The 15409-nt window shown below is 38.7% G+C and overlaps 1 protein-coding gene across 1 annotated transcript in view; it reads right to left on the bottom strand.

Annotated features, from left to right (window-relative positions):
* The window catches only part of si:ch211-11n16.2 (zinc finger FYVE domain-containing protein 1), a 68194-nt gene that overhangs the window by 37180 nt on the left and 15605 nt on the right, over window positions 1–15409 (bottom strand). Inside the window, exons 3-4 of the mRNA XM_028796165.2 lie at window positions 2931–3148; window positions 2605–2711 (exon numbers count right to left, since the gene is read on the bottom strand). Of these exons, the coding sequence (XP_028651998.1) occupies window positions 2605–2711; window positions 2931–3148 (325 nt within the window). The remainder of the gene's footprint in view (window positions 1–2604; window positions 2712–2930; window positions 3149–15409) is intronic.

Below are 15409 nucleotides of genomic sequence, written 5' to 3'. Positions count from 1 at the left end.
GGTGACAAGATGTGCTAGTTAGACTTTGATTAATTAAATGAGTGCATTATAAGACCTATTGTACTTGAAAATTAATGAGTTGTGCATATGGCTTGGCCATTGTTTTCCAGCACACACTATATCACAAGGCTTTTCAACCATGTCTGTAGTGATATGACCTTACACCCTAGCCAAGATGTTAACATCTATATCTAATACATGACAGAGAAGTTTAAATTTAGCCATCCATTAAAGACCAACTTTCTTCCATACCTATACATTTTATTTCATTTCATAATATTTGGAGTGAATTTCCTCCAACATGTAAATAGTGGCTAAAATATTACCTTTTTTACCAGACAACAGAACGACATGCATTGAGAAATGATCTAGTTATTTTATTTTTATATATTCTTCTGTGGCAACAAACCTCACTGCATTTTATGAGAAATTGGCCATTATATTTTACATCAAATAAACATAAACCTTGAAGTTCTTATTACATGTTTGCTTAATAACCCTTTTCTGTTCACTTTACAGCTAAGAGTTTATCACAAGAGTTTGCAACATCACTTATTTATACAGTAGTACCTACTGACAGAGGAAATGCAAATTGCCTGTGTTGAAGTAACATTGAACCTGCAAAAACAAATCATCAATGAAAGCTGTATATATGGAGAGGATACCAAATACAGTAATCCCTCCTCGATCGCGGGGGTTGCGTTCCAGAACCCCCCGCGAAAGGTGAAAATCCACAAAGTAGAAACCATATGTTTATATGGTTATTTTTTATTGTTATGCTTGGGTCACAGATTTGCACAAAAACACAGGAGGTTGTAGAGAGACAGGAACTTTATTCAAACACTGCAAACAAACATTTATCTCTTTATCAAAAGTTTAAACTGTGCTCCATGACAAGACAGAGATGACAGTTCCGTCTCACAATTAAAAGAATGCAAACATATCTTCCTCTTCAAAGGAGTGCGAGTCAGGAGCAGAGAATGTCAGAGAGAGAGAGAGAGAAGAGCAAACAATCAAAAACCAATAGGTGCCGTTCGAGCTTTTAAGTATGTGAAGCACCGTGCGGGAAGCATGTCACTTGACAAAGCAGCTGTAAGGAAGCCCAGCAAGGAAGTGAGCAACGTGAAGGTAATCTTTCAGCATTTTTAGACGAGCGTCCATATCGTCTAGGGGTGCAAACAGCCCCCCTGCTCACACCCCCTCCGTCAGGAGCAGAGAATGTCAGAGCAAGAGAGAGAGAGAGAAAAGCAAACAATCAAAAATCAATAGGTGCTGTTTGATCTTTTAAGTATGCGAAGCACCGTGCAGGAAGCATATCGCTTGACAAAGCAGCCACAGGTAAGCCCAGCAAGGAAGGGAGCAATGTGAAGGTAATCTTTCAGCGTTATGACGTCACTGATTCAGCCAATGGATCAAGGAGTTATCCGGGCTTTCAAGAAGTTGTACACCAGGAACGCCCTGCAACACATGGTCGAGGCAATGGACGCGGACGATGACTTTTCCCTGAAGGACTACTGGCATAAGTACATGATCGCATCGTGTCTGGTGAACGTGCAGAAGGCCCTTAACGATATGAAGAAAGAGATGGTTAATGCCTGCTGGAAGAAATTGTGACCAGAAGTTATGCATGACTATAAGGGCTTTTCTGCAGAAGAAATTCATCATTCGGCAGTTGACAAGGCAGTCAGGCTGGCAAAACAGCGAGGAGGAGAAGGATTCGACGACATAACTTTTGATGATGTCAATGAGCTGCTTGATGCCCACTCCGAGCCGCTGAGCAATGGAGATTTGGCCGAGATGACCAAGTCAGCGGGCGAGGAAGATAAGGAACAAGAGGACCCAGCAAAGGAAGAAGATGCTGGCCTAACTCTCGAGTGTCTCGCGACCATTCTACGAATGGCAAAAGATCTCCAGACATCGGTTGAAGAATGGGACCTGCAAATGATTTGTTCTTTGTAATTTAGAAATGCTCTTGACGACGCCACGGAAGTGTATAAAAACCTCTTTACACAAATGAAAAAGCAGTGCCAGCAACTGCCCATCATGATGTTCCTTATCTGCAAAACAACGCCTAGTACACCTTCAGTGGAAGAAGAAACTCCAAATGACGACGGCGGTGCTACACAGTCGCCTGAAGAGGCTCCTTTATAAGAGCTGTAACGCTCTCTTTGTTGTGCAGTAACATTTATCTCATCGTTATCGGACAAGTCGTCGTGTCATTTTTGGTGAGTACCCATAACTAATTTTCTATGTACTTAGTACATGTATGTACGTTTACCTAATATCTAAGAGAATATAAAGGGTTTATGCTGTATAACTGTGCAGGAAATGTTTATAAGAGTGTGGGAGAGTTTATAAGGGCTTAAAATACAGTATATAAAAATAACCATATAAACATATGTTTTTTACTTCGCAGATTTTCACCTTTCATGGGGGGGGGGGGGGGTTCTGGAACGCAACCCCCGCGATCACTGTACTCCAACACCTACACAAAAGTTCACTAAACTATCTGCTAATAAGGTGTTTTTCTTAAGTAGTTTTAGGATATAAAAACATCAAAACCAAAAGAGAAAAAGCTGCTACTTCATGGGATTCCATACTCACCCACAGCTAAGACAGACACATGAGCATGTGAAATACTCATCAGGAAAGAAAGAATATGTGTTTAGTCGTTCATCTGGTATTTCCCCATAAAATCGTTCACTAAGTGCCTGAAAGAAGATAAATATTATATACTTAGACCTGCTTTATCACAATGTAGCTACAAAATAATGTGTAATATGTGCCATTCACAATTGTTTTTTTAAGTCTCAGTTTTGCAGCATTTTGAATACTACAGGATCAGGAACAGCTCATAAGAAGAATATAAAAACTTCTTGGTTTAACAGTAGCGTCACGTACTTAATTCCTGAAAAGTGTGTGTCACCTACCTGCAATGCACTGAAAACAATGGAAGGATGTCTAGGCGAGCGAGTGGTTGTGTTCTTTACTTGGTGTTGGATGGCAGCATGAAGTCCTGAGTAGTCTGTTGGTGGTATAATAGTCTGCACACCTACATACTGCACCGAGTTAAATGCCTCAGTTGTTAGACCAAGATCATGGAAGCGTTTCTGCAGTAGGATGTCTGCTTGGCCGGGGCTATCACTCTCTAAAACAAAAAGAAAACAAGAGACAGTTGTATATTACTAAATTGAGAATGTTACAGTAAACTTTACATCAAGGCTCTATAAACCAAACCCCAACTGATGGAAAAAAAAAAACTATACAACCTAATTAACAACTGACAGACACCAATATGTTCAAAATAAGCATAATACAGTTCTTTTATTGAACTTCGTTCATAATTAACATTTCCAAAGGTAAGACTATTATACAGTGGGGCAAAAAAGTATTTAGTCAGCCACCAATTGTGTAAATTCTCCCACTTAAAAAGATGAGAGAGGCCTGTAATTTTCATCATAGGTATACCTCAACTATGAGAGACAAAATGAGAAAAAAAAATCCAGAAAATCACATTGTCTGATTTTTGAAGAATTTATTTGCAAATTACGGTGGAAAAAAAGTATTTGGTCAATAAAAAAAGTTCATCTCAATACTTTGTTATATACCCTTTGTTGGCAATGACAGAGGTTAAGCGTTTTCTGTAAGTCTTCACAAGGTTTTCACACACCGTTGCTTGTATTTTGGCCCAATCCTCCATGCAGATCTCCTCTACAGCAGTGATGTTTTGGGGCTGTCGCTGGGCAACACGGACTTTCAACTCCCTCCAAAGATTTTCTATGGGGTTGAGATCTGGAGACTGGCTAGGCCACTCCAGGACCTTGAAATGCTTCTTACGAAGCCACTCCTTCGTTACCTGGGTGGTGTGTTTGGGATCATTGTCATGCTGAAAGACCCAGCCACGTTTCATCTTCAATGCCCTTGCTGATGGAAGGAGGTTTTCACTCAAAATCTGACGATACATGGCCCCATTCATTCTTTCCTTTACACGGATCAGTCGTCCTGCTCCCTTTGTAGAAAAACAGCCCCAAACCATGATGTTTCCACCCCCATGCTTTACAGTAGGTATGGTGTTCTTTGGAGGCAACTCAGCATTCTTTCTCCTCCAAACACGACAAGTAGAGTTTTTACCAAACTGTTCTATTTTGGTTTCATTCCTCTTCTGGATCATTCAAATGCTCTCTAGCAAACTTCAGATGGCCCTGCACATGTACTGGCTTAAGCAGGGGGACACGTCTGGCACTGTAGGATTTGAGTTCCTGGCGGCGTAGTGTGTTACTGATGGTAGCCTTTGTTACTTTGGTTCCAGCTCTTTGCAGGTCATTCATTAGGTCCCCCCATGTGGTTCTGGGATTTTTGCTCACCGTTCTTGTGATCATTTTGACCCCATGGGGTGAGATCTTGCATGGAGCCCCAGATCGAGGGAGATTATCAGTGGTCTTGTATGTCTTCCATTTTCTAATAATTGCTCCCACAGTTGATTTCTTCACACCAAGCTGCTTACCTATTGCAGATTCAGTCTTCCCAGCCTGGTGCAGGTCTACAATTTTGTTTCTGGTGTCCTTTGACAGCTCTTTGGTCTTGGCCATAGTGGAGTTTGGAGTGTGACTGTTTGAGGTTGTGGACAGGTGTCTTTTATATTGATAACGAGTTCAAACAGGTGCCATTAATACAGGTAACGAGTGGAGGACAGAGGAGCCTCTTACAGAAGAAGTTACAGGTCTGTGAGAGCCAGAAATCTTGCTTGTTTGTAGGTGACCAAATACTTATTTTCCACCATAATTTGCAAATAAATTCTTTAAAAATCAGACAATGTGATTTTCTGGATTTTTTTTTCTCATTTTGTCTCTCATAGTTGAGGTATACCTATGATGAAAATTACAGGCCTCTCTCATCCTTTTAAGTGGGAGAACTTGCACAATTGGTGGCTGACTAAATACTTTTTTGCCCCACTGTATATACTATAAATCTTTCAAGACTGTAGTACAAGAAGGCTAAGTAACTTGCTTATGGATTATATTAGTAAGGGATTAAACCTACAAACTAGTGTACTATTTTGCAACATTTAGGTTATACATTTAGTCAGTAGGCTATACTTTCATGTCACTGCATACTGCAAGCTGTGAAGTAAAAATAAAAACATGTATAGTAATTTATTAATTCTGACATACCCTTACCAATTGAAGTCTAAGATCTGTCTTTAAACTGGGCACCAGAATGCAGTACAGCTCACTCTCAGATTCACTCAGACTTATTCACAAATGACCAATTTATGTTTGGAAATTACTATAATGAGAAGTCAAGCAAAATTACACCTTTTATTGGCTAACTAAAAAGAATACAATATGCGAGCTTTTGAGGCAACTCAGGCCCCTTCTTCAGACAGGATACATAGACATTAACTAATTTAAAAACCAGAACCTAGGTCTCTAGCGTTGTGAAACAGCAGAGCAAATCTTGGCATCAAACCACTGTTAAGAAGTCTGTACCAATCCCTACTCTTTCTTTTGTTCTTTTTCCGGTTTTCTGTAGTGCCGATCTGCGCCACCACCACCTAATCAAAGCACCGTGATGTCCCTACATTGATGGATTAAAGACCAGAAGTCCACCAGAAGTCCACGTGACCTTCATCATCAAGTCCTTCCATGAGAACCCTGAATACAATGAGGACTGATTGAGATCATTGATGTTAGGTAGAATGCCTAGAGGGGGCTGGGTGGTCTCGTGGCCTCAGCACCCCTGCAGATTTAATTTTTTCTCCAGCCGTCTGGAGTTTTTTTTTGTTTTTTCTGTCCTCCCTGGCCATCGGACCTTACTCTTATTCTATGTTAGTGTTATTTTAATTCTTATTTTTTCTTTTTTTCTCTTTCTTCATCATGTAAAGCACTTTGAGCTATATCATTTGTGTGAAAATGTGCTATATAAATAAATGTTGTTGTTGTAAATATTGCAAGTCCTAAAGTCCAACAAACTACCTATAAATAATTCCTATTTTTAATTTCAAGTACAAAAATTAAATAAAAACGCAAGTTACTAAAAAGCAGCTTAGTTATACAATACAACAGTTACTAGGAACATTTCTGTAAAAGAAGTAAAATATGAATCAACTGTCCAGCAAACATCAACCACCTTGGCCCCACATTTTTTAATGGAAATTATCATACTGATGTGAAAACTCTTGTGACACTAGGTTAACTTAAGTTTTTTTCTAAAGGAACAAAATCCACTACAAAATATTTAGACGTGCAAGAAAGACTACATTGTGAAAAAGACCACCACTCTGGATAATAATTTATGAAATAGGCAAAAGGAGAAAGGAAATACACAAAAGAACTTCATCAACAAAAACAGATATCCTTTTATAGACCTAACTAAATAAATCTGCTTCTTTTTAAAAGACATAGGAGATAAATATTCGTCATAGCCAAACAGGATGGCACCCCGCCAATTGGCACAGGGGCAATCAAAATGTTTTGTCTGTTTAATGTTTAAACTGCATAAATGTTTTAGCTTGCAATTTGAATTATATTGTATGTTTTCTGTCTAGACATGTTTGACATGAAGTATCCAACATTACATTGTATATACTTTAAGAAAAAAAGACGGTATGACATACAGTCAGGTCCATAAATATTTGGACAGAGACAACTTTTTTCTAATTTTGGTTCTGTACATTACCACAATGAATTTTAAATGAAACAACTGCAGTTGAAGTGCAGACTTTCAGCTTTAAATCAGTGGGGTGAACAAAATGACTGCATAAAAATGTGAGGCAACTAAAGCATTTTTTTAATACAATCCTTTCATTTCAGGGGCTCAAAAGTAATTGGACAAATTAAATAACTGGAAATAAAATGTTCATTTCTAATACTTGGTTGAAAACCCTTTGCTGGCAATGACAGCCTGAAGTCTTGAACTCCTGGACATCACCAGATGTTGGGTTTCCTCCTTTTTAATGCTCTGCCAGGCCTTTACTGCAGCGGCTTTCAGTTGCTGTTTGTTTGTGGGCCTTTCTGTCTGAAGTTTAGTCTTCAACAAGTGAAATGCCTGCTCAATTGGGTTAAGATCAGGTGACTGACTTGGTCATTCAAGAATTTTCAACTTCTTTGCTTTAATAAACTCCTGGGTTGCTTTGGCTGTATGTTTTGGGTCATTGTCCATCTGTATCATGAAACGCCGCCCAATCCATTTGACTGCATTTAGCTGGATTTGAGCAGACAGTATGTCTCTGAACACCTCAGAATTCATTCGGCTACTTCTGTCCTGTGTCACATCATCAATAAACACTAGTGTCCCAGTGCCACTGGCAGCCATGCACGCCCAAGCCATCACACTGCCTCCACCGTGTTTTACAGATGATTTGGTATGCTTTGGATAATGAGCTGTTCCACGCCTTCTCCATACTTGTTTCTTGCCATCATTCTGGTAGAGGTTGATCTTGGTTTCATCTGTCCAAAGAATGTTTTTCCAGAACTGTGCTTGCTTTTTAAGATGTTCTTTAGCAAAGTCTAGTCTAGCCTTTCTATTCTTGAGGCTTATGAGTGGCTTGCACCTTGCAGTGCACCCTCTGTATTTACTTTCATGCAGTCTTCTCCTTATGGTAGAGTTGGATATCGATACGCCTACCCCCTGGAGAGTGTTGTTCACTTGGTTGGCTGTTGTGAAGGGGTTTCTCTTCACCATGGAAATGATTCTGCGATCATCCACCACTGTTGTCTTCCGTGGACGTCCAGGTCTTTTTGCGTTGCAGACTTCACCAGTGCTTGCTTTCTTTCTCAGATGTACCAAACTGTAGATTTTTGCCACTAGTAATATTTTACCAATTTCTCAGATAGGTTTTTTCTGTTTTCGCAGCTTAAGGATGGCTTCTTTCACCTGCATGGAGAGCTCCTTTGACCGCATGTTGTCTGTTCACAGCAAAATCTTCCACATGCAAGCACCACACCTCAAATCAACTCCAGATCTTTTATCTGCTTAATTGATAATGACATAACGACGGACTTGCCCACACCTGCCCATGAAATAGCCTTTGAGTCAATTGTCCAATTACTTTTGAGCCCCTGAAATGAAGGGATTGTGTTCAAAAAATGCTTTAGTTGCCTCACATTTTTATGTAATTGTTTTGTTCACCCCACTGAATTAAAGCTGAAAGTCTGCACTTCAACTGCATCGGAGTTGTTTCATTTAAAATTCATTGTGGTAATGTACAGAACCAAAATTAGAAAAAAGTTGTCTCTGTCCAAATATTTATGGACCTAACTGTAAATGTCTAACAAAGAGGGTGTTTTGTGTTATGGCTGACTCTGCAGGGTCAAAGTTCAAGTCATGTTTTAGATCCCTTGCTCAAGTTATATTTGACAGTGCATAAAACAAGCTATTAGTGCAGTTTTCTTTTTCTAAATTGATTATACGATTCTTATGTCAAACATGACTGATCATTACTGAAATAAACCTTAAAAGCATGAGCATAAATCTTAAACCTCACAAAAACTACTGTTGCTTTACTATATGGAAAAGAATCCTTTGGATGATTGATTCAATTCACTAAGGAAATAAGTGATATAATTAGGAGTTAGCAGAATGGCCAAATAATATATCATTGTAAAAATAAAAATTCTGATGGTTTCAGTAGATATAGGCATAATGAATTTGTATACACATTTCAGACTGAAATGTTATTTTTATGAAAAAAGGATACATTTATTAATGATTCATTGCTTATATTTCATGAGTGACAGACAGGGTAATTTTCCTGTCAGTTTTAACAGTGAAGAGGAGGACGCCAGCATAGGATTTATAAAGAAAGATATGATCGCCATGGCTTACATGTGCACATGCTAAATGTATTCATTGACAGTTTCCCTTTAATAACACAAAATAATGTTTAAAATCAGTACCAAAACTAAAACTTCATAAATTTGTATATACAGTAATTACTATAATTGTCACATGAATTACTGAATTCCAAGACAAGGCAGTATGTTTTCATTTACACAGACTTTTTTGTAGCAATACACTTTAAACACCCGGTTTGTCACAAAAACCACTCTGTCAAGTTACAGATATTTGCTGTTGTGAGATTTACATTTACATCAGGATATTGAAGAGACATTATCTGATAAATATTATTTTTTCTAAGTGTTATTTAAGTCACATTCATTCAAATGTCACTCACCTGATGTTTTATTTTTCCAAATCTTTCCCTCCTTTTCTATATTTGTCCAACCTTTAAGGCTGCTTTTGAAAAAAAAAATGAACTTGACAATTCCAATTAAACAGCCTTTGTTCAGTGGTTTTAGCAATCAGACTTTGTTATTGATTATGCCTATTAATGCAGAATTAGTAACTTAACTGAACTTACTGTACAGTAAATGCAAAATTAATTTGTAATTGAAGACACCATCACATTCACTACCATGCCATTCAAAAGTGTGTTCTGTGTGCTTCAGTCTAATTTTAGTTGTTATCCTAATAAGCTAATAAACATTACTTTGGCTTAAAAAAAACACACAAACTGACAAACGATGCCTCAATTTACATAAAAGAGAGGCAGTCACACTACATCATCTAAACTCTAGGAGCAGAAAAGAAACACAGCCTGGTTAATCACAGTTTATTTCACTTGAGACTCTTATGTTTATTAAAATACTATTAAGTGCTCCTTGCTCTGCTCTCTCTTATCATGTCACTTTGTGCACATAAAGAATCCCGTTTTTATGATTGGCTATATTTAAGTGTCACATTCATTTGAGCCTTGATGTGTGTGTTTTAGTTCATAAGCAGTTCATGCTTCACAAACAAAGAAAAGTTCAAACAGAAAAAAATAAATGTGTAGCATATGTGTAAAAGAACGTTTGAAAAAGAAGAAATGAACATGTAGTAAATGTTAAATGACTTTCAAAGGCATACTGTATAAATATATATTTCCGTTATGAAAACCCAGTCCTTAAATTCATGGATAATTGGACAGCCCTATATATTATACTAGCTGGGTTACCTAACTACTTTTCTGCATACAATATTTGTGTGTGTGTTTTTGTTTTTTTTTTTTTGTTTCTTAATCAGGGGCTACTATTGTTAGCTCACTTGAGCTGCTTGCTGTTGAATATGCTACATAAAGTCCTTGTAAGCGCAAATCTGCTAAAAACTCGACTCTGTTAGCATCAATGCCTAAAATTAGTAGTGCCTTAACATAAATTGGATTTGAATAAATGTCTACCAACAAAAAACAATAAATGTTACTAATTACTTTTACTTACTCAAAAGCACAGTCCAGTTCTCTTCTTACCATATTCTGAAGAACAGCATCTCCATCAGCTATAGAATAAAATTGCTCTTCATTCTGTTAATTGGCTCTGTTGGTTAATTTGTGTTTTTCTTTCTCTTTTATTAACTTCAAACTAATCACACTTTATTCAGGAAGACGGAAACCCCTTCCCCACCACTCCACTCTTGAAATTTAGTCTGAGGGTCGTCAAGGACCCTAAAAGGTTTAAACTGGATCCCAAGGTAATAACGGTTGAGAAACACTGTTCTAAGGAAAACGGCGTAATCCAGCAAGACAATGAAATCGTTTACCCAAAGGGGTTGAGGGAAAAAAAAAACATAGCAGTTTCAACCTTTGATGACATGCTGCCTTATTAATACTTTTATTCAAACTTTGTGAGCACTGAAGAAATTGTCTGGTGCAGTGCATTGGCTGATGGTAGTTGTAGTCCACAAGTCAGTACTTACAAAAGGTTGAAGATAAAATGAAGGAATACCTTTCGTATTGGACGGGTTGCGCACAATTGACTATGCCCACAGCCACAGTGCCTGGCATGCCCTTGATAAACATTTCTTCTTTGTGTGTCTATATATATATATTATACTAGACATTAAGCCCGTTACAATAACGGGTGCTAGAACAGTAGTGCATAAACATTCCTATCCTGCCTCTCTTTATTTTAGCTTGCTGTGGTGTCTCTCCAGCAAGTACTATGCAGTTCCCCAGCAAGTATTTTAATCTGTGCTGGCGTAGAGCTGATTATTGTATGTGTGGCATCTCCCCAGCAACGGATTTTATGTGGGCGAAAATAAATCTACTTTTAAAAGTCATCCTATTGTAATATCATGAAAATTCATATATTTAGGAAAACCCCTTCAACAACTGACACTTTATCGGGACAAGCTTCTTAATCGGAAATCTGACATCCTCAGAGTGAACACTTGCACAACAACACACACTAATCCCACCTCTTTGGGGAAGCTGGTCTCCGCGTCTCAGTACCTGATTGGATTTTTCGTGCCTTATGTTTTAGGTTTTACCTCATTTACTGAAATCCGATTGGATCGGCCGCGCGATATTTTATAGGTCCCGCCCTTTCTGTCTTGTGTGACGCGTCAGGCAGCCTTTGAAGCATCTGCTAGAGGCTGGTGACTCTGCCACTCATTCCACCCTTCCCTGTACTTCCGCCTTGTCTGTAATATGCGTTTAATTTTCTGTCACAACAGTGGGCAATCAGCAGAGTCTCCCCAGGAACTGATGTAATGTGTGGCGTGCAGCTGATAATCGTGGCTGTGGTGTCTCTCCAGCAAGTACTGTGCAGTTCCCCAGCAAGTATTTTAATCTGTGCTGGCGTGCAGCTGATTATTGTATGTGTTGCGTCTCCCCAGCAACGGATTTTGTGTGACCGATCGCGAGTACCCAATCAGCACTCTCCCCAGCAATGATGTCCTTTATTAAAGAGTGCCCCGCGCATGCGCACTTCACCAGAAGACACACACACACACGGACACATGAATGCACACAGGGATTTTATTAAAGAGGATATATATATATATATATACACACACACACACACACACACACACATACAGTGGTGTGAAAAACTATTTGCCCCCTTCCTGATTTCTTATTCTTTTGCATGTTTGTCACACAAAATGTTTCTGATCATCAAACACATTTAACCATTAGTCAAATATAACACAAGTAAACACAAAATGCAGTTTGTAAATGGTGGTTTTTATTATTTAGGGAGAAAAAAAAATCCAAACCTACATGGCCCTGTGTGAAAAAGTAATTGCCCCCTGAACCTAATAACTAGTTGGGCCACCCTTAGCAGCAATAACTGCAATCAAGCGTTTGCGATAACTTGCAATGAGTCTTTTACAGCGCTCTGGAGGAATTTTGGCCCACTCATCTTTGCAAAATTGTTGTAATTCAGCTTTATTTGAGGGTTTTCTAGCATGAACTGCCTTTTTAGGTTATGCCATAGCATCTCAATTGGATTCAGGTCAGGACTTTGACTAGGCCACTCCAAAGTCTTCATTTTGTTTTTCTTCAGCCATTCAGAGGTGGATTTGCTGGTGTGTTTTGGGTCATTGTCCTGTTGCAGCACCCAAGATCGCTTCAGCTTGAGTTGACGAACAGATGGCCGGACATTCTCCTTCAGGATTTTCTGGTAGACTGTAGAATTCATGGTTCCATCTATCACAGCAAGCCTTCCAGGTCCTGAAGCAGCAAAACAACCCCAGACCATCACACTACCACCACCATATTTTACTGTTGGTATGATGTTCTTTTTCTGAAATGCTGTGTTCCTTTTACGCAAGATGTAATGGGACATTTGCCTTCCAAAAAGTTCAACTTTTGACTCATCAGTCCACAAGGTATTTTCCCAAAAGTCTTGGCAATCATTGAGATGTTTCTTAGCAAAATTGAGACGAGCCCTAATGTTCTTTTTGCTTAACAGTGGTTTGCGTCTTGGAAATCTGCCATGCAGGCCGTTTTTGCCCAGTCTCTTTCTTATGGTGGAGTCGTGAACACTGACCTTAATTGACGCAAGTGAGGCCTGCAGTTCTTTAGACATTGTCCTGGGGTCTTTTGTGACCTCTCGGATGAGTCGTCTCTGCGCTCTTGGGGTAATTTTGGTCGGCCGGCCACTCCTGGGAAGGTTCACCACTGTTCCATGTTTTTGCCATTTGTGGATAATGGCTCTCACTGTGGTTCGCTGGAGTCCCAAAGCTTTAGAAATGGCTTTATAACCTTTACCAGACTGATAGATCTCAATTACTTCTGTTCTCATTTGTTCCTGAATTTCTTTGGATCTTGGCATGATGTCTAGCTTTTGAGGTGCTTTTGGTCTACTTCTCTGTGTCAGGCAGCTCCTATTTAAGTGATTTCTTGATTGAAACAGGTGTGGCAGTAATCAGGCCTGGGGGTGGCTACAGAAATTGAACTCAGGTGTGATACACCACAGTTAGGTTATTTTTTAACAAGGGGGCAATTACTTTTTCACACAGGGCCATGTAGGTTTGGATTTTTTTTCTCCCTAAATAATAAACACCATCATTTAAAAACTGCATTTTGTGTTTACTTGTGTTATATTTGACTAATGGTTAAATGTGTTTGATGATCAGAAACATTTTGTGTGACAAACATGCAAAAGAATAAGAAATCAGGAAGGGGGCAAATAGTTTTTCACACCACTGTATAGTGTGTGTATAATATACACACAATATAATTTGCTTTCAGAGGAGCAGTCCAAGAATTTTAAAATCTGACTGGAATTTATTAATATCATACTAAAATGTTCATGTCAGGTTCCTGCTGAGCCTTTGCTATTGTTTAAAAGTATTGAAGAGCCACATTAATCGGAGCTCTTTTGTCATACAGCCATCTGAATTGGGTAGTGAAAGTCGCTTGTTCTTTCTGTCTGAATTTTTTTTTTTTATTGGAACTTTCAACATCATTGAAAAACTGTAGGAGGATCATAAATGTGCTGCGCGCACAAAACAGACCAAGAATATCTCACAGTTGGAAGTGATTTGCAAGGAAGAATAAGAGAATTTTCCAAAACAAGAACTCAAAGACTCAAAGCTAGGTTAGGAAAAGTTCCTAAATACTGACTTGGTTGGGTGCCAAACCTTTGTAAATGCCACACTTATTATTTTTCTACATTTTTTTTAGTTTATCAAATAACTTTTAACTGTACACTAACTTTTTCATAAAATGACATTGTTTTAATTTGCTTGCTGTCAATGCGGTGAGATGTGCTGATTACAGTGAAGGTACACAAAGCCTGTCCCCAATGGTATGGGCATTTGGTCTGCAGCAATGAATACAGAGTGTGAAAAATGGCCCTCTGCTTTAGTCTATGGTGGAAACTATCATGCGGACAGACAGAGAAATGCTGGTTTGACCCGACTAAAAAAATCTATGTAAACCAACAACCACATCGCCTGTGCTTCAGAACAGGTCATCTACCTGAAGCAAAGCATGTTTAGCCCCAGGCAGTACTTGGATGGGAGACAATCTAGAAAGCTAAAATTCCTGCTGGGAGAGGTGTTGGTGAGGCTAGAAGGGGGCGCTTACCCTATGGTCTGTGTGTGAATCTAAATGCATAATGCAGGAATACAGAAGGGACACTGTGCTATAAATATGGTTCCATCCTTCAGATGAGATGTAAACTGAGGTCTTTATTTTGTGCGGTCATTAAAGATAACTGGGCATTTTTCTAAAAGAGTAGGGTTTATCTTGATGTCCTGGCTAAAATGGCCATAATGCCTCCATCCATTCTGGCCCCTTAATCAGCCCCCGTCGCTAATTGGCTCTCTCTCTCACCCCTTCATCACCTAACAGCTAATGTGTGGCGAGTGTACTGGCAGAATAATGTCTGTTTCACATCATCTGGGTCGGTAATACACATAAGTGGTGCTTGAAGTGGTTCCCCTTTGTCTAAGTGCTTTAAGTAGTGAGAAAAGTGCTATATAAATATAATTATTAATAAATGAATGCTGCCCCTGAAGATGCCGAAAAGTGGACCCTGAACAGTGGGACAAACACTACAAAAAATGAATAACCACCTGTCAAAGTTGTATTTACTATTTTATTTTTTTTTTTTACTTCTAATGTCAACAAAAATATGTAATTTGCCCCTAGTTGTCCAAACTTTTGCCCTCTGTCTATCCATGAGCTGAGAATTTGAAACAGACTGCCATCCATACAATGATGGTTTTCATTTTAAATTTGAAACTGGAAAGGCACTGATTTTGGAAGTTTAATTTACTCTGCCTTCATATTGAATTTGTGTGGAATGTTGTGCAAGACAGAGTGAAAGAGGGAAAACCACCTACTGTGTTTTACTCTAAATTATAATGTCAAGGTTGCAGAATTTCTAAATGCAGGAGGCCATAAAACCTCCATAAGACATAGTATTGTCTAACCCAAATAGGCACGCTTAGATACAAAGGGAACAGAAACAATACCATTAAGACTGGTGTTCAAAGGAAGTAGCGGCATTGTATCTAGTGCAACAGACAAAAGTGAAAAGGCACAAAGGTTTAACTTTGCCTCCCAGTGTGAACTAACGTGGGTTTAAAATTATACAGTTCATTTATATCAGCTAATAATATCCACATTACACAA

Source organism: Erpetoichthys calabaricus, chromosome 1, assembly GCF_900747795.2.
Source record: "Erpetoichthys calabaricus chromosome 1, fErpCal1.3, whole genome shotgun sequence".
Classification (NCBI taxonomy): domain Eukaryota; kingdom Metazoa; phylum Chordata; class Cladistia; order Polypteriformes; family Polypteridae; genus Erpetoichthys; species Erpetoichthys calabaricus.
This window is presented reverse-complemented; position numbering and strand designations above follow the sequence as displayed.